This window comes from Agrilus planipennis, unplaced genomic scaffold (assembly GCF_000699045.2).
Source record: "Agrilus planipennis isolate EAB-ADULT unplaced genomic scaffold, Apla_2.0 scaffold48, whole genome shotgun sequence".
Taxonomy (NCBI): domain Eukaryota; kingdom Metazoa; phylum Arthropoda; class Insecta; order Coleoptera; family Buprestidae; genus Agrilus; species Agrilus planipennis.
This window is the reverse complement of record NW_020438937.1, coordinates 1,291,946-1,311,928: the sequence shown is the minus strand read 5'-3', so window position 1 is coordinate 1,311,928 and position 19,983 is coordinate 1,291,946. Positions and strand designations below refer to the sequence as shown.

Genomic DNA, 19,983 nt, shown 5'->3' with positions numbered 1-19,983 from the left:
AAAAATTGACGTTGCGTTTTTCACAAACTCTTTTTCGCTTCCTATTATTTGGACCGGAATAAGGTTCAGTAACTCTGAACCAGAAACTTTTCTCTCAAACTGTCGACCTTTGGTAAACTGTTTATGAATTTTTAATGGTGTTGCCTGGGCGTCATCGTCAGCAACCACCCTTTTAAAACGTCATGAAAAATTCAAGGCAATCGAAATTGGGCCACCGTTTTCCGTTTTAATTTGGTTCCTACTCGAGTAAGACTGTTTTAAGAAAATAATCCACTTTCTAAACATGAATTTTCCAGTAACCAATTACGGTAGTTAATTAAATCCAGTTTAAGAGCTGACAAATTTAGAAATGTATTGTTCGATATTACAAAAAGACGTAGGAAATAAAAATATTGATAAATAACTTTAAAATGTAGATAGAAATGCTTCGCTCAAAAATTGATTTAATTTTTATTTATTTTATTGGGGATGATGGGAGTAGGTTTAAAAGCTTTTCAAAGAATTTAGTGCCGGTGATGTACTTTCAACTTTAATATTTTGAAAATTTCGACAGTCTTGCTTGAAATGCACATGTACCTAAATAAAAAACTCAATATTTTAAAACATTAGCTTATAATATCCATATCCTTGAAATCATCCTCTTCGGGTTCTACAAATTTGTGTTTAAAAACATCAAGAATTTTCCTCTTTTTCAACGTCTTGTAAAACTGCTTTCTGGTTTCTTTCGGTGCTTTTCTCAATTTTTTACGAATAATTTGTTCTTTTATGCGTAAATTGTGCGTAAGAAATGCTTTTGCAATGGATGAATGTAATAATGTAGTAACCTGAAAAGATAAGAATTGAAACTTTAATAAAACACAACAAGAGATTATTAAATTAAGGTTTATTACTAATGAAGTCAAATTTAATATTTTTAAGATTTTGTTTTGATTACCTGCTTGCTGAACACTGTTACGAACGAATGCCGCAGGTGATCGATACCGGCGGTACTTTTGAAGCGTCAGCAGATGCAGGCTCTAAATCATGCATCGCACAAGATACGCAAAGGAGTATGTAGGCGAAGTTTCCAGAAATAATCAGAAATATTCTATGACCTTATAAATATCCGGGATATAATAAGTCAAGTGTACTGTGCAAACGGGAAGTATAGACAGTGATATAATTAATTGGCTTTCGCTGCTTACGTAAATCACTTATATCTATGAAACTTACAGTATTGATAAATACACATAAAATATTCGTGTATTAGTAACAAAATTGAAAGTTCTCGTAATTGAATGTTCATCATTTAGCCATTTTAGTGAAGCCGCATTTGTGCAATTTAATTTTGCTCAATGTCTAACATTATTATCGGCAACCGTTTGCATATACGTATAACTGTGTAAATTTAATAGGATCGAAACTTGTTTTTTTTTTTGTTTCGTCGAGAGAAGTTTGCAGATTGCTTTCGAGTTTAATAACCGAATAGACTACGTTTAATTTTTCCACTGTTTGCCCAAGATTGAAACAAACTCGGGCGTGTAAAAGAGCCGTTGTAAATTTTATAGAACGTATCGGTTAGTTTATCTTTCATCCGTTTCAGAGGGAACTAAATTTAAGCTCGGGCTTTTGCATTTTAATTAATTTTAAAGAGCTAATTTAGTCGAAATGTCAGCGGCGTTGCTTTCAATTACGCTAATCTCTCTTGCTCGCTTTTATACATTTCCAAAACAAAAAAAAAAAAAGAAAAACGAAAACGGTTGGTTAGATATTTCCACGAAAACTTCCGCGGGCGCTGTCTGCCGTATAAACCGTTAAGAGGGATAATACCTCACTTAATGTTTTATCTTCAATAAAAAGAAGTTATTTCTACGCTTGCGAACGGTTAATTTAGAAATTCAAAAAAGGTTGTTAAAGTTGTATGTTTGGGTCGCGGCGCTGTACGGGTGCGAAACATAGACGGTGGGCGCGGTGGAGAAGATAAGGCTAGAAGCCTTCGAAATGTGGTGTTATAGGCGAATGATGAGGATAACGTGGGTAGAAAAGGTTAGAAATGGAGAGGTATTAGAAAGAATAGGAGAACAGAGGACTCTATGGTAGTCAATAAGAAATAGACGAGATAGGTTAGTAGGACACCTTCTCAGGCATGAAGGTCTAGTCAGAGACATATTAAAGGCAGAAACGGGAGTTAGGACGGGTAGAGGTAGACCTAGATTTGATAACTGTTCGCAAATAGTTAAGGATATGGGTTGCTCTAGCTTTAGACCGAGCGGCATGACCTAGAGGTTTAGACCATTGCTTAGCATTCGGGAGGATGCCGGTTCGATGCCTTGGTCCAAGTTTTTCTGTGGTTTCCTTGGATCACCTAGGCAAATGTTGAGGCAGTAATATCCCACAGATAATATTTCATTTTCTTTTGTCTTCATTTCGTCCATCTCATCTTTCTCACCCGAACCACCACCCACCCATTCCCACGATTCTTGAAAGCAGGCTGAAGAGGGCTTTCCGCCCTACCTTCCGGCGTAGTCCGGAGGGACTGCCCGCCCACCAGCATTACTGACTGGTGGGAATGAAACACCCAAAAGTTTTTTTTTCTAGCTTTAGGGAAATGCGATGATTAGCGCAGGATAGGAAAGAGTGGAGATGCGTGTCCGACCAGTCTTAAGACTGACGATCTTATGATGATGAATGTTTTACCAAACTTACATTCACTTCTATTAATTCCATACAAAGTATAGTTTATTTGGATTTTGTATTTTGACTTTAGCATGTATATCCGCGTTAAAATTCATAAAGACTTTGTATGTCTCTTTTACGTGTTTCTGACAGATATAGTGAGTAAACGCGTCCATGTCGTCCTGAATGGTTATTCATAAAAAATTTTCATACAAACTGTGTCCAATACATTTTTCTGATATTATTTGACGTTATTTTCTGGCATCTCATTATCACATCATGAAGGCGTTTGTCCGGACAGTCATTTCACTCCTTTCTATCTTTTTTTTGCATTTCCCGGTAATTGAAAATTCGCAAATCTACTCGGTCCTTCTTTACTTCTTTTTCTTTTCCAGTTACGTCTTTAGTTAACTCTTCATGTCTAAGAAGATGTCCTACCGTTTTATCCTTGTTGTTTATCGTGGCGTCCCCTATTCTTCCGTCTTTTCCCGAGCAAATGAAGTGATTTCTCTTTTTTAAACGCTTTTCCGTCGAACTCTAACACCACGGTTTTCAAATTTTGATTTTATATTTTGTTTAATTGTTTCATTTAAGTAAATACAACGAGCTACTGTTGACAAAAAGTACATTTTGTAACTTATAAATTGAAAATTTTGTTAAAAACAATCATTGTTTAACAAACAATTGTATAAAAATTAACAGGATCGCTCACTTGACTTCGTCGATTTTATGATTTGGTTTTTAGTATTATTTATTTTAACATCGAAGATTGGAGTTATTTTCATGTTGTTCAGTTGTTATTAGATAAAAAGAAAATGAGAATTGTTGTTTTCATATTATATTGAAAACTGGAGGCGGGACAAATGTTTCGTAACAACGGATTTTTTTGTTAAGTCGATATTGCAAGTTCTAAATGGAGTTTCTACATATTATCTATCGGAGGACAGCAACAATCAGATCTTAGTCATCTTAGAGATTTGTAAGGAGGTCCGCGATAAATTTACGATATCTTCATAAAAGTTCCCCAATATTCTTTAGAGCGTAGAAAGGAGGAAAGAAAGGAAGGCGATCCAACTGTCGGAACGCTAGTTGGGGAGAAAAGACATGAGCGAGCTGATCCGAAACGATGTCACCCCTTAGCGATTTGTTACAGTCGATAAACACGAATTCCGATAATTTCGACTGCCTAGAAAGGAAGTTCGGAATGTCACTGAAGATGGTTGCATCGAGGGATTTTGTTTAGGGGACAATAGAACACATTCTAATGCCATGTACTTTTATTAATAGAGTTTATTATTCCACAGTAATTAATAAGAATTTTGAATATTTTTCCTCATTCGATGAAATAATGTGAGGGCTGCCCAAAGGACCCCGCCAGATCCTTGACAAATAAAGTTTTATATAATTCATGTGTACATTAATAACAATAGAATGTGCTCAGAATATCAATGATAATGATTCTAATACATGCATTCTTAACATACATCAAGCGTGTTATCAAGAATTGGTAGCCATGTTATGGGCTTGTTTGGATCTTGCTCTTCCAATTTTACTATTGGTTTTGTACATATCCCTAAGTCTTGTATAATTGAAGTTAGGAATTTGTAAATATCGCTTCCCCAATCGTTACAATGGTAGCTTCTTGACTTTATCCACAATGTAAAAAATCTGCAGTGACACGTTGTGTTCATGAAAAAATACGTATAGTCGACTCTTAGAAAGTTATCTTGTAGGAATATATGAATTTATTAACGAAACGCGTTATGAGATTTCGCTTTTCGAAGGTCACTTTTTTTGGGGTGTTTTTGGTTTTGAAGGAACGCATTGTGTGCCATGTAGTAAATGTCACAACATGTATAAACTCGAGAAACAAGCCGTTTGATTTATTTTATTTTGCGCTGCCGCGCCACTTCTTTCTCCTATGAGGGAGCACACGAATTTTTAGGAAGGATTGTAAGTGCAAATAATTTACCTCACTGATGAAGAACACGAATAACTGCACTTCGTAATATTTATTTACAAATATACTGTTATTACTACAAATGTATGTACATATATTGAAGACCCTGAACTTGATGATTTTAATAGACTGATGCTACTAATTGTTGTTTGTTGTTGTCTTATTATTATGAGTTGTATCAGCCCATATATAACAAAACCTCCACTCTGATAGAGGAAGGGGTGAAGGTGCTAACCAAGTAGCTTCTAATATTGTTTAACTACTTGAAGATAAAGTAACTTAAAAATATTGTTACCTGCAGAGGTCGATACCCTAAAATTACACCCAAACCACTTACATATAATATTTGTATAAACCACCAATATTTTGAATATATAAATTTCCAAATTAAGCTTTCAAGGAAAGGGCAGGTAAATGTACCCTGAATCTGAACAGTCCTTGAATCAAATGTTTCAAATAAATATCCCGAGAAATAGTTTTAACTTTCGTTTCTTTAGGTATATTCATTTATTTAGGAAAAGCTATAAAAAAAGTGTTTGATTCATAATTTTGATCCTGTCCGTAAATAGAAAGGATACAGATATCTCCGATATGGAAGAATTTGATTTTAAAGCTGATTTTAACAATCTATTTCAAATTGAATGGATCTAACCAATAGATATATTCGTAAACAATGATATTGAGTCACACGTTGCTAGTCATTGACTAAACAAACCTCGTCACATTCATTGTTCATCGAACTGTATCAAAGTGACGCTATTAGAAACGACGTTGTTGGTGCTTGCCGGCGTTTATGAGCTCGTTGATTTAATCGTTATGTCTTTATTGATAGAACGTTGTTGTATGCGAACACAGATGGAGTGGAAATTGAAACACGTTTCAATTCGAAACGGTTCCATTTTCGAAGTATGTATTGTCATGTTTTGTACAAATAATGCATGTGATTGATAGTTGTTGGTTCAGTTAGTTTGTTTGAATCACCAATCAAAATATCTAATAGGATGCAACTAAAAGATATGTAATCATAATACAAAATTTTTAAAAGTTTTTCGGTGAAATTTGTGAGTAAATACTATATTAGTGAAAGATTCATCGTCATCGTGATTATAGGGTCGTCAGTCCTAAGACTGGTTGGACACGTAACTCCACTCTTTCCTATTCTGAGCTAAACTTCGCATTTCCCTAAAACTAGAACAACCCACATCCTTAACTATTTGTAACAGATTGAGCTTAGTATATTGTAGCGGGAACGTAAGGAGGGAGTAAGGAACAGCAAGGAAAACTTCCTAATTATACGAGAAAGAACGGAGTTTATTATTAATATTTTGTTACATACTTTAATTTTGTTAGGAATGATGCATAGTAGGGAAATAGGAGGGGAAGACGACTGATGTAAGGGTTTTCCTTCACTTCCTTTATGTTTCGCGCCACTCTGCATTTAGACAGTTTGAGAGACATTATAATGCGCATGTCAGTTTCAATGCCTCCCGCTCTCCCGGGAGAGATTTCCTAACGACCCCCTTCGTCTTCCCTTTTTCCTACCCTATTCTTATAAGGCCAGCTTTTGGTAGTTCTGGTCCAAGATTGGCATCCCTCGTTTTATAAATCCGTGGATGAAGCCGTTTCAAAGGTTTCGCTAGCTTCTTAGGTTGATATCCTCAGGAAACGCGGGGAAAGTGTAGAATTCTGTTCAATCTTAGCATAACTTCAGCGAAGAGGCTTACGCTAATGCTCCTAAAGAAGGTGGCGAAACATTAGGTAAATCGGGTCCATCCTTGTACTGATTGAAGGCGAGTATCCCTCATCGAACCTCGGACATTAAACTTTAATATTGAACCTTCTTTAGGAATTTACAAAATTTAACGCTGCGCCAGCAAATAATTCTATATGTATTATTATACGAAACCAATATGTGTCTAAATAAACCAAAATTCCGTTGACTGTATTTAGATTATTATGTTTTATATACAATAACTAGCGACCCGCCCCAGCTTCGCACGGGTGCAATGCTGTTACTAAATGTGTATATTTTTGTTTTGTTTAGATTATTATCGAGAAGGGGAAATGTTCAAAAGATACCCCCTGAACATACTAAATATACTACATGTCTTTAAATACAACACTCACAGTTTTCTTTGTCATTAGACAATACAAACCGGCCTCTCGACCGGTACCGCCGCAACCGCTATGTCCCTGCATTTTAAATCAGTAATATCTTCGAAAATATTCATTTAAATTACATGCTGTAATGGGCCATATTGATCTATATTAAATGCACAATGTATTTAAAAGTACTTAATTGGATAAGGATTAATGCTATATTACTTACAATCGCTTCGTAAATAAGTCATTATTTCTCATAAAAAGTAAAGGATAAAAATGGTTATTGTGAGTTATCCCTAAGAGATAGACATATACCATCCCAGACTTTTTTGTAGACCCTTTTAAGATGTAAAATATTGTAGTACATTATTTTGATCTATCTCGTAGGGTTCAGCCAGCGTTTGTAATGTAAGCGCAAAAAATGTGTTTATTTACGACATCACATTAGAAACCTCTAAAATTATCAGTTTTTCCCTACTATATTATGCATGTATTATACATATAAACCTTCCTCTTGAATCACTCTATCTTTTAAAAAAACCGCATCAAAGTCCGTTGCGTAGTTTTAATGATTTAAGCATACATAGGGACAGACAGCGGGAAAGCGACTGTTTTATACCATTTAGTGATAATTATAATCTAAAGCGAAAAAAAGGCCCTAAATTTCTAGTTTTCATTTGGCCATCTAATGATATACATCGTCATTATTTATATAGTGCAAAAAGTTTATCTAGTTTTGCACCATAAAAAAATGTTTGTATCACCTTTACGTAATGGTCGAATATGCTGCAGTTAGTTTAATTGTTTTTGCATAATAGCTCTCTCATTCTTCGAGTCATTATAAAACACGTAGTAGTCGATAATGGCATTCAACCGAGAACTTATTCTTCCATTTTAATGGAGCGTTCCCGAGAAGGATTTCCAGCGTCAAGCTTGTTCATCAATCCCTCTTGCATGTGCCCCATCAAAGAACAAAATTAGTGATTCACCGCGAATGGATGGATCTGGAGGATGGAATGAGTAAAAGAGAGAAAAAGAGAGAGAGAGAGAGAGGGGAACATGGTTTCTCCCCCTTTCGTTGTCCTTTCTTCGCGATATATGTCAGTCAGAACTTTGGTGTACACACAGTGAAGTTGACATTTTACGAGGTCATTCAAAACGACGTTGACGACGACGACGTTGAAAGCCAAGTATCTGTCGTTCGGTTTCTGCAGAGACACATATCCATAACAAAACACCCCTTTGCGAAGGGATGATTTTGCCCTTGCATAGGCATTTATATGGGGGACTGCTTCGAATCGTCAGGAACTGCCCTTCTCTTGTACGCGGCGAACGTTTTTCGGACGTGAAAATTTATGTATTTATGCTAAATTAATTAACACGTGGGGGACAGCAAGAATAATTATGTATGTAGAGGAAGATGCGTGCATATCATTCAGTGATATTTTGTATAATGGAAAGAAAAAAATTAATTTAAGTTTCTGTATTTGTATGTATTTCAATAATCCAGCGATCGCAACAACTGTAAATTATTTAGATTAGTTCAGGATAGGAAAGAGTGGAGGTGCGTGTCCAACCTATCTTAGGATTGACGACCTGACGACGATAAAAAGTGAATTATTTGCATCATAAGTTTGTTCATGATGATGGTACGCATCATCAGAAGTTTTTTTTTGTATAACACAGAAGAAACGGTATTCACTCTCTGATTTACTCAGTATAGATCAATTAAATTTTAAATAATGTGAAAATTACTTTTCAATTTTTTACCCACTTATACTATATAGTATTAATTATAATGACATTAGTAAACGCGTGTAGCGTCGTACTACAGATGGCGTTTACCGCGCCATTTGTGGTAGTTTCTAAAACGCGCTGTTAAGACAGCAGGTAAAAGTTGGTCTGTGTTCTGTCGGAGCTGCCTGCGACGCGCTGATGAGATCCAAAAGGATCGAAATCGCGATCCGCGTCTGGCAGTTTCGACAGAATACAGACCACTTCGAATTATTTTATTTAATAAGTATTCGTCGTGACTTAGTGGTCAGCGCATTGGTACCTAAAGCCAAAGGCCTCGGGTTCGATTCTCGGCGAGGGTGTGACAACAGCTACAAAATTTCCCTCATTATCCTGAAGTAGTTTACAGCGAGTAAGAAATTGAAAATGAATTTTCAAATTAATATTTAACCTTTATGTCAAGGTGTTTCATATATATAAATTTGAAAATTCTATTTGAATATGTTTTGGTAATGGGGTTTTTACAAAAAATAAAAAACATTTCAGCCGTCCACTAGATATATCTGTTGTGATTTCCGATAGATATTGGGGCCGACGCGTCATCCGTAATTGAATTTACATACAAATACGTCTAAATTCGTTCGTATACGTACGCACATGAGTAGATAGGTACATTATTTCGTTGATCCACTCGACAGATCATACAATAGGTGTACGTATGTGCCTCGCATTATATCCTTGCATAGAGTAATATAGTATATCGTACACGTGTATAAATAATTTCGATTCCATCTACAATTACCCGAATTAGCAATGGAAATTTATTTAACTGCTAGTGACAACACTAACTGTCTAGCGTTGCACGGTCAATAAATCGGAAACCAAATTGAATCGCTCGTGCATACATACATTTGTGTGTGCGTATATGTTTGTACAACAACGTGGCCACTTATATGGCTGAGGGTCAAGTGTCCGCATGGCTTATCGATGTAAACTGCTATTGCTGCCATTGGCACGGGCCCAGGATCTTGCCGCGATATCCTGCGGACTCGAATTTTATGTACATATATATGTATGTATGTATGTACAATCATGTAGGAGTTATCTACTATACATGTGTGTATGTTCAGGTATACCGATACGATACAGGGCCGGCTTTATGTAAGTTATTATCGTGATTCTATTGAAACAGAAATTGTAATACGTGCGGTCAAATACAAATTTGTAAAATGTGAAAATTATTATAAATTCCTTTTATCTTTTATTGAATACTAGTATAATCCGTCCGAACCACAGTGAAATGAAACGTGAATTTGTGGTTTTGGCATTAATAAAATTGTTTCATATTTCATCTTTTTCAGTCTATTAACACATATTCGTTAATAATTCTCATAGAGTCGTCAATCCTAAGACTGGTTGGACACGCGCCTCCACCTTTCATATCCTGGACTAATAATCATCGCATTAGATTACTGTTCGCAAATAGTTAAGAATGTGGGATGTTCTACTTTTAGGGAAATGCGAAGATTAGATTAGGATAGGAAGGAGTGGAGGATGATGATGATGGTACCAATTGTGATCTTTTAGTGACCATTTATTGATTGGTTAATTTCACTATTATTTCTGTGTGGTGATACATTGACCGGTCCGGTAATTTTTCCTTGCTGATGTTCACATCTTTATTGAAGTCTTTCCCGGAAAAAAAATAAATTGCTTATTTATTATCTAATTTAAAATTATTTGATCACAATCAGGCGGAATTGGGGGATCCCCCTATACATCTCAAAGCTCCGTTTACCTCCGACAAGCTTTCTAAGTCCCCAGAAGTGAAAGGCTCGTTTATATTTAAATGCCCCTCGTATCTATATAAAAAGTATATGTTTGAATGTCATAAAAGGCAACATTCCAATTTTTTACTGGACCCCCTCCCCCAATCGCAAATCCTAGATTTAAATTTCAGTGAATATTTAATTAATATTTTGCGCCTACTACATTAAATGTAGTTAACATCCCGTATAAAATGAGCATAGTGCGAGATATAAAAGTTTCCGTTATTATTCCAACAGAAAATGAAGCAATCGCAAAAAAGAACGGACGGCGGACGCCAGAGAAGTTCCGAGTTCGTAGCAAAAAGTGCCGTCCCGTCCGATAAATACACAAAGCTCGGCACATCCACTTCCAGCAACTTAAACATTTTTCTATTTCCGAACTCAACCGTTCGTTGCTTTGAAACGTCAGCGTTAATTGGAAATTCTTCGACTGTGAATCGACCGAGATAAGAAACAATTTAAAGACGAAACTTTCAAAGAAAACTTCTCTTTCTCCATCTCCCCCGTTTCCCCAGTCACCCTTGTACGTAAATGCATAGCGTGCGAGTACAGGATATGCATCACGAGATAGTACGGAACCTATAACAATGGTTGAGTTTGTGGTGCAATCATTTTACAGTAGTCACAAAGAATCTATTGTGCTTACATATGTATGTATATTCTCGTTTCCTCTTGTTCCTCTTTTCGTCCAGCTTCTTGTTCCAATATTTATTTGAAATACAAACGTTTCCCATCTCGAACGATTTTATTAAGTGTCAATGAATATCTTGGGCGCAAAAGCGTCCAAAAACGGCTATTGGCTATATTTTTCAGCCTTTTTGGACTTTGAACTTTTGGACGAGTGTGAACGACCAAGCCTGATGGGAATAATGCGCATCTGGCACTTGATCAAACCGTTCACTTCGAAATTTGAAGGAATAGAGGTGAAAAAGCCAAAAAGTAAAAAAAAAACTGGTGTAACTTAATGCAACTTAATCTAAGATAGTACAAAATTTTTGGAGTGATTTTTGTCTGAAACGCAATCACAAACAGTAGAATCCGCTTATAATATGACATCGAAGGGAAATGACAAACACGTCATACTAAGCGGGCGTCATACTAAACAGTCTTAGAAAATAAACAACTTTCTATTTTAGTTAGTTATTTAGTTTAATATAGAGAGAAACTACAAACTGTACATATTTATTAACAGAAAAAGAACGATGAATTGCAATATCAATATACATAAGAAGGGTCAGAAAAATGAGCGAAATTATTAATCATTTCGGTCACTATATAGCCGGATATGATTTTTTTGAGAATCAGTCATAATAAACGATATGTCATTTTAGACGGAGTCATTATATCCAAACTTTCCTATAGAGAATTCAATATGAAAACCAAACTTAACACTGCAATTACTTCATATTAAGCCGTTGGTCAATATAGGCGGAGTCATAATAAACGAATTCCACTGTAGGTACTTTTACCGACATATGATTTTTTACAAAAAAAGGTAAATCACTTCAACTTTTTTACTAAATTAGCTTAGGTTAGTTTTAGTTGAGTAGGATGGGCAAGGTTAAGTGAATTTTTTTCATATTGTTTGGCTAAAAGGAAAACAGTTTAATGCGTTTTTGAAGCCAACCCTGTCTTGTCCTCTGTCCTCTTTGTTATAATGAAAACTCTTTACAAACTGGTTAATAATTCATTGTTTTTACTGTTAATGATTTTTGACTTGAACTATAGCAAGCAACTTTATATATGTATGATCAAAATTCATCTAGTGACAGATAAAAAAATATTACGCTTTTCGACGGCTTTCAATTCGTATAAGATACTGAAAGAAATCATAAAATCCATCGATTAAATTTAACAAACACGTTCCTAAATATTAGGTACTTTAGCAGTAGCGATTTGTTCATCTAATGTTTGTACAAACGGCTAGCGGTTTTGTTAACGTAATTGGATTGAACCTTTTACAAACATTTTGGTCGTTGCGTGCGGTAACAACGGTTGAAACTTCGAGTCGAATTAGCAACGAGTTGGCGTGTCTTCTCAACTAAATTGCTACCAAACGGAGAGCACGTTTAATGCCTTGCTTCTACTAAGATTCCGGAAACTTAATATTGTGCCATTGACGATTCTCACTAATTCCCAATAAACTCAATTAAAATGAAGAAATTCTTCATTTAGGAAATATTTAAATTTTTAACAATGGCATTCATGTATATTACCAAGTTCTTCATATTATACTTTAGTGTCTTTTGATGGGTATTATTTAAATACCAAAAAAACACTAATAACAACAGATAACGGTTTATAACAATAGCAACGAAAACACAAGTAACAAAAAGTAACAAAAAGGCACAAACAAACGAGAACAAAGTAAGTAACAGAAAGAACGAGATAATACAACAATAACAATAAAAATAACAAAGACAACAAAAATGAAAACAATGTAGCGAATAGCAATAGAATAAAAGCACTTACGAAAGGTGGTAGTAGCGGTAGACGAGAGACTGTCTTGAGATAAGAAATTTTAGAGTATTTATAGGATAGGGTTGTTAGTAATTTTGATAGAATGTTCTAGAAGGAAAAGTAGTGAGAGAGAGGGTGAAGACACTAGTTTCTAGGAATACACAGAATTAGATAGTACAGAATTCAAGAGAAAGCAATTAAGGGTAAAACCAGATATTAGTATGGGAGTGCATGCAGGTATGGTTGAAGTTGGATTTCCAGGTAAAAGTGATTGAAAGAACAATAGAGTTTAGACTGAAAGGAAATATTACTTGAAATGAAATATTAATTGAAATGAAATAAAATTAGAAAAAATATTTACACACAGAAAAAACAAAAAGAGTTATTTCGCCACAATACAAAAGAAAGTAATTATTTCTTTTTCCCTAAAAATCAAACCACCCTGTATCCAGGGAATCCTTTCATCAGAACTAATCCCACTATAATTCCGCGATGCGGAAATCAAAGAACTCAACTGACTCTATAGCTTCTCACTCAAGGACGTCTCTATTTGCTCCCGGTAGCAAATAAGAGCCAAGATCGGTGAAAGGATAATACACGGCGGTCCTTTTATTCATCTGCATCTGTTCGCCAACGAAGGGAGTTTTTCGAGACGGCATTCATACGTCATAATCCCTAATCTCGAGCTCGAACTGGGCTGGTTGATCCACGGGAATAATGCAACCGTATAGAAAACGAAAAGCCGGGCTCCCTCTATAACTAATCGATGAAAATCCTTACCATCAGTGTCTGTGATTACCTAGACGATGCAGTTAGATCCTTTTTACGGGAGTGAAAAATTTTCTAAATAATTTTCACGGCATCATAACCACTAAAGTATCAGAGCATCTGTACTGAACCGAAAGAACTTTTGCTTTCTGAAAAACTACGTATTCATTCAGCTCATCTTCTCTCTGGTTTTGATGGTGCAAAGACAAACGGTACGAATGCGAGAAAGACGAGCAAAGAACGTGGTGGCTCTCTGCAACGGAACCTATAAATCGCAAAGAATTGCAGCGATTTTTGTCTGTCTTCGTCGGCCAACAATCGCGGTTGCTGCTATTGGCGTTCGCATTTGTCTTGTCGATGGGGCGACGTTCCAACTTTTTGTCCCTGCTCGAAGTTCAATGCGCCACCGCCGGCGCACAGTGGAATAGAATCACGGAAATTGAGACCGCATTTGTAACATCCAAAATAATTCATCATCATCATCATAAGGTTATCAGTCCTAAGACTTGTTGGACACGTACCTCCACTCTTTCCTATCCTGAGCTAAACTTCGCATTTCCCTAAAACTAGAACAGCCCACATCCTTAATTATTTGCGAAGAGTAATCTAATCTAGGTCTACCGCTACCCCTTCTAACTCCTGTTTCTGCCTCTAATATGTCTCTGACTAGATCTTCATGACTGAGAAGGTGTCCTACCAACCTATCTCGCCTATTTTTTATTGACTTCCATAGAGTCCTCTGTTCTCCTATTCTTTCCAATACCTCTTCATTTCTAACCTTTTCTACCCACGATATCCTCATCATTCGCCTATAACACCACATTTCGAACGCATCTAACCTTTTCTTTTCTGCCGCTCCCACTGTCCATGTTTCGCACCCGTACAACGCCGTGCTCCAACCATACACCTTTAACAACCTTTTTCGAATTTCTAATTTAACCGTTCGCGAGCATAGAAGTGACTTCTTTTTATTAAAGGCGACATGACCCTGCGCTATCCTCTGCTTTATATCCCTACTACTCCTTCCATCCTCACTTATCTGACTTCCTAGGTATCTAAAATCAGCCACTTCTTCTAATTTTTCGTCTCCTATCTTTATATTCGCTCTTTCCCTACTTTTTCTTCCCTTGCATATCAGTATTTTAGTTTTACTTTTATTTATTTTCATACAGTACTGATCATACGAATCGGACACTGCATCGACTATGTCTCTATTATTTTCTCTTTTAACGGATACACCATAGGATTTGATTTTGGTACATGCACTTGAATCTTGCGTCTACATATGTATAAACACACTTTTCTCGATTACCAACGTAAAAATGCACCTAAAGGTGAGTTTCCACTGTCCGTGTTAGAACAATAGGGATCGGGCTTGGTCGCGCGTGAGCTGTTCTACACGAGCTTGAAGCTAAAGTTCAGTATTATTAAAGTGTCGCGTGGAGAAAAAAGAATGGGTTCATATTTACTCAAAAGAAAAACAAAAACAAAGGCGCTAGTGGATGTCAGTATTAAATTTAAATTAAAGTCGATTAAGGTTAAATTTTATTTGCTAAATTTTGAGTAAAGTACAAGCAATAGATATTTTCCTTTTTTTAAACCCACAGAGCGGATTCACTTTCCAATAAACTTAAAAACTGAAAAATTAAGTCAGTGTTCCATTCCAAAACACAGCCTCACACCACAAGGGTGCAAATAAAACTACTGGATTCGGCTAAATTAAAAAATATACATAGCAGTTCACTTGTGAATCATAGATATCTAACAACAGACGCCGACAGATCAGGCTAAGTTACCGATTCGCGACGGATCGGATACGCCATCACGAATCATCCCGCGCCAATTCGGATAACTCCCTTCCCACTTTGTGTTAGCGTCTGAATCAATCAACTTCAATCACTCTTCTAATATCTCGATCACACTTTGATCGGCCTCATTAGCAATCGGAGGATTAATATCTCATTTCTTTTAGTAAGTGATCACCTGATCATTTTGTCTGTCACGAGATTTCTTACTTTCTAAATGAAATTCGCATAGTAAATATAAATCATATTTTTTAAATTCTACCTACGCTTGAAATTTGACCATTTTATCAATCATAAGAGCATCTTAGATACTGTATACTTTTAAGGGTTGTCTATGGTATTTAACCTTCGCACTTTTCGAGTCGAGTTTTCCGTATTTCGTCCACTGTCTTTCACTGTCTCCCGGGATGTTCTGCTGTTCCATTCATTGAAATAAAAAAGTCAGGATAGCCATTAATCTACTAACGAGTTTCACTGGCTTTTGTGCCGCCAATCTCTCTCCAATCACATCTCTCTTTCTCTCTCTCTGTTCCACTCTCTTTACGTTTTTCACTGCTTAATTGAAACATCCGATGGCTATTTTTCCAGGTATCCACCTTCAGACTAACTCATTTTCGACTTGGAGGACCGCTCGTTCACGTGAAATAATTGCTTGTGGGTGGTGAGATTTTCAGTCAACCGTGCAAGACGAATCCTTTTGCCTTATCGTGCTCAAGACGCATACCAGTTTTATTGGAATCTACGCTATCCATATTTGGTTCTATTTTTTTAAACGATTTTATTTTCTTTGAATAGAATTTAATTTTAAATATTAACGGCCAGTTGGTAGTGTACTTAATTGTTTTTCATACTACCCGTAAAAACAAGAAGCAGTGTACAAATTAATGACTTTTGGGTTAAATAGTTCTTCTACTAGTGCACCTTCTTTTTATTTTTCGTCCACATAGTACCATATAAGCAAGCGGTATGTGGTAGTTGCTGTTTGGAACGTAGATGGCCTAGTATTATATTGATTATAAAATTGGAACGGATCCTGCACTTATATCAAGGAATTTATTGATGATTTATTATTTGGATCAAAGAAGATATATCGATGGATTAGTTATTTTCGATCCACATATTGTCTAATAGCAAATAGCGTTATATTTCAGTGAGGAGCAATTTTTTAAAGAGGTGATCTATAAGCACTGAAAAGGTTTCTTTAAGAAATTGTAAAAACCGAATAAATACATGAAAATACAAGGATTATGTCCAACAGGCAGGTAACAATTGCAGGTCGTAGACTACCGTTAATCTTGTTAATATCGAAAAAGAATTTGTTTTGAAAAATATAAAACTATCCCTTTCTTTTTTTATTATTAAGTAGCAATAAGACACGCGAAAGTATTTGACTTACCTCATAACTTCCTGGACCTGGGATATCGTCACCTTTGATACATTCTGGGCGACCAACTGAACTAATAGTTTTGGCATTTGGACGTATTTCAGGGAGAATGTAATCACCGACACCTAAAAGTATTACAATTACTTTAAATGAAAAATTATCTGCAATTAGCTTTAGTTTTAGTAGGTATTTCTACTATAGAAAGCACCATCCCGAGATAAAAATGTTCAGTCTCTCAGAGTTTCTGAAAGCGAGCCTTGAGTCTCCGTCGCTCATCGAGTCTCTCTGGTGTCGCTAAGAGAGACTGTCGAGAGACTGTCAAAAAAACTGTTTAACGTCTCTGAACGAGAGACTCGAGTCGCTCATAGTGTGATCCTCATTTCGTATCCAGTCTCTGAAGAGAGACTCGGATCTCTCAATAAATGGTGTCTCGATAGACATGGTTAAAATTTTCTAAGTTCAACATATATCAGAGATCCCAGTCTTTCTACGAGAGACTCGAGTCTCTCAAATTTTCATTTTTATTCATTCAGTCTCTCTGTGAGAGACTCGAATCTCTGAATTAACAATTTTATCGTTCGAGTCTCTCATACAGATACTGTGAGAGATCCATAAAAACACCTAGGCAATAACTGAGAGACTGTGAAAGACTGTGAGAGCCGCTTTTAGAGACGCTGAAAGACTCTGAGAGACTGGAGAGAGACTGAAAATTATTGTCTAGGGATATAGATAAATAATAAAATTTAAGTTAGATTTCTGACAGTTACTATTAAATTGTATAGTTTTCTTCCAGGGTGGCGGTTAAATAATTACACAACTGTATGTTTTTGTAACGTTTCGGTTTATTCAACCATCTTCAGACTGAAAAAAAATTGTTTTTTACATATAGTTCTACTAATTAGGTGCTAACCTGGAAAAAATTACATAATTAAATAATAAACAATTATTATCTATGTAATTTACAGTAGGAGTGCAGTCTGTTTCGTACTTTTTACTTCGGGCTTCTAAAAAAAGTTGATACGATCATTTAAAAACTGATCTTTAATTCAGCCACATATTCATAGATGCCAATTACTGTACTAAGGACAATATAGTCTTAAAAATAACTGTTCTGGAGATGTATTATTCATCCTACAAAATATTAATCATGCAATTTCCATTTGCATGTAACCAGTTTTCCGTTTGATTATCGGAGTCTATCATTATGTACGAAAATTTACAAATGAAAATCAAGACACGCAATGACAAATGAATTAAATAGCGAGTCGCGACAGAATATTTAAGTCTTCCACAATTTCTCCTTGTACTTACATATAATAAGAAAGGATCAAGTACGTAACGAAGTTTGTAAATGAATCAAGCATGCAATTTATTCAAGCTTCTTGTGGCCACGACCTCTCTTGAACGTTAAAGTTAGTCTATGTAATCAGCAATTCTAGCAAAACTTTTCCGTCTCATTGCTCGAAAACTTTCAACAGTTGTGTAATGTCCGTTTTTATAGGAATAGATGCAGGGTTAAAGTATAAGTCTCAGCGGAAAACTTTTATTGAACATTTTCGATGTTATTTCTTATCCTTGAAGATACTGTAAGGTATTTTCGAGAATTCTCGTCAATAGCAAATCGGTAATTTATATGTAAACGGGCTTATATTTAGGAACCCTTTATATCCTAACTGTCCCATTTCACAATCCCTTTTTAAATGTTCCTTTTTAGTTAGCACACTAAATAATCTGAGATACAGGGGTTTTAGTGGGTAGGTCGTTCTCGGATGGAATCCAACCTTTAAATTCAAACGCGTCCACTACAGCATCATATTCTTTGAACAATTTAGACTTAAACGTCTTCTTTATTTTGATTTTTATTTTATCGTTACTAAGAAATGTTCGCAAATAGTTAGGGATATGGGTTGTTCTAGTTTTAGGGAAATGCGAAGATTAGCTCAGGCTTTTGATGATGATGATGTCTATTTATGACGATCTATGAAAATGATGATGGTGCAAAAGCATTGTACTTATTAGTATGTCAAACAATTTCACCTAATGATAAGATAATGATGGCATTTTTATTAGGAATGCACTTGATGATGATGTTGATCGAACATGAATTATATGTATAAGAAATACAAAATGGGGTAGGAATTTGACATTTACCGATAAATAAACTGATAAATTTTTATTCCATTTAGCCTGGGATTGACCAAGAGTTAAAAAAAAAGTTAAATTAAAATATTTAACTTTTGTGAAGTTATGATTGTTGCCCTAAATTTGGACCTCATTTAATGCGGACGACTTTCTGATACTTCAAAATCATTCTTGTTGCATGGTCTTACTCCTTAAATTAATTAAGTTTAATATTAGGAACTTAATTAATTATATTATATGAACTTTATTGGTTTTTAGTAACTGCTCATTAAATAAAATAATTCGAAGTGGTCTGTATTCTGTCGAAACTGCCAGAGGCATATCGCGATTTCGGTCTTTTTGGATCTCATCAGCGCGTCGCAGACAGCTCCGATAGAACACAGAACAACCTTTACCTGCTGTCTGAACAGCGCGTTTTAGAAAATACCACAAATGGCGCGGTAAACGCCATCTGTAGTACGATGCTACATTTTACGATTATGTATGCTGTCTGCGACTCGCTGATGAGATCCAAAAAGATCGAAATCACGATCCGCGTCTGGCAGTTTCGACAGAATACAGACCACTTCGAATTATTTTATCCGATTATGGTAACGTGTCTATCACGTTGAGGTTAGCTACGCCGGGATTCGTTTCAGCAAGTAAATATCCATATATTTAAATGGACCTTGTTGGAGCATACGTAATCCTAAAATGTAGCATCGTACTACAGATGGCGTTTACCGCGCTATTTGTGGTATTTTCTAAAACTGCTCATTGTTTAATTTTAGTATTTCCTTTACTCATTCATTAACACAAAGAAAAATTGCCGTGAAAATCCCCTGTTTTCCAATCGCTTTCGTTTATTTAGATAAAAACAAAACAATAGATAGGGCCATTTTACGGCTGATAAAGCTTGTGCCATTAAATAAAGAAAAATCGCATGATACATATAAAACGAGACCAGAGATAAATAAAACATTGTATAAAAGGAAACGTACCGGGGGAGTCCTGGTCGTAGCCGGGCAGTCTCTTCGCTGTAGATAGGAACGGCACATCTCCGGTATGGTGGGACTTCCGGTCTTGCATTTTCTTGTAAATTGTTGTGATGTTGTATTTGGCCGGACCGACGTCGACTTCCTGCAAGAAATTTATCAGGCTCAT

The 19,983-nt window shown here is 35.8% G+C and overlaps 1 protein-coding gene across 1 annotated transcript; it reads right to left on the bottom strand.

The window, feature by feature from the left end:
- Window positions 1-507: 507 nt before the first annotated feature.
- LOC108732507 lies at window positions 508-19,983 on the bottom strand. Its single transcript, XM_018463364.1, has 3 exons — window positions 19,821-19,983; window positions 16,711-16,823; window positions 508-824 (listed from the first exon to the last, which is right to left on the bottom strand). Exons 1-3 carry the CDS (start codon window positions 19,981-19,983, stop codon window positions 606-608), a joined length of 495 nt encoding a protein of 164 aa, XP_018318866.1. The 3' UTR covers window positions 508-605.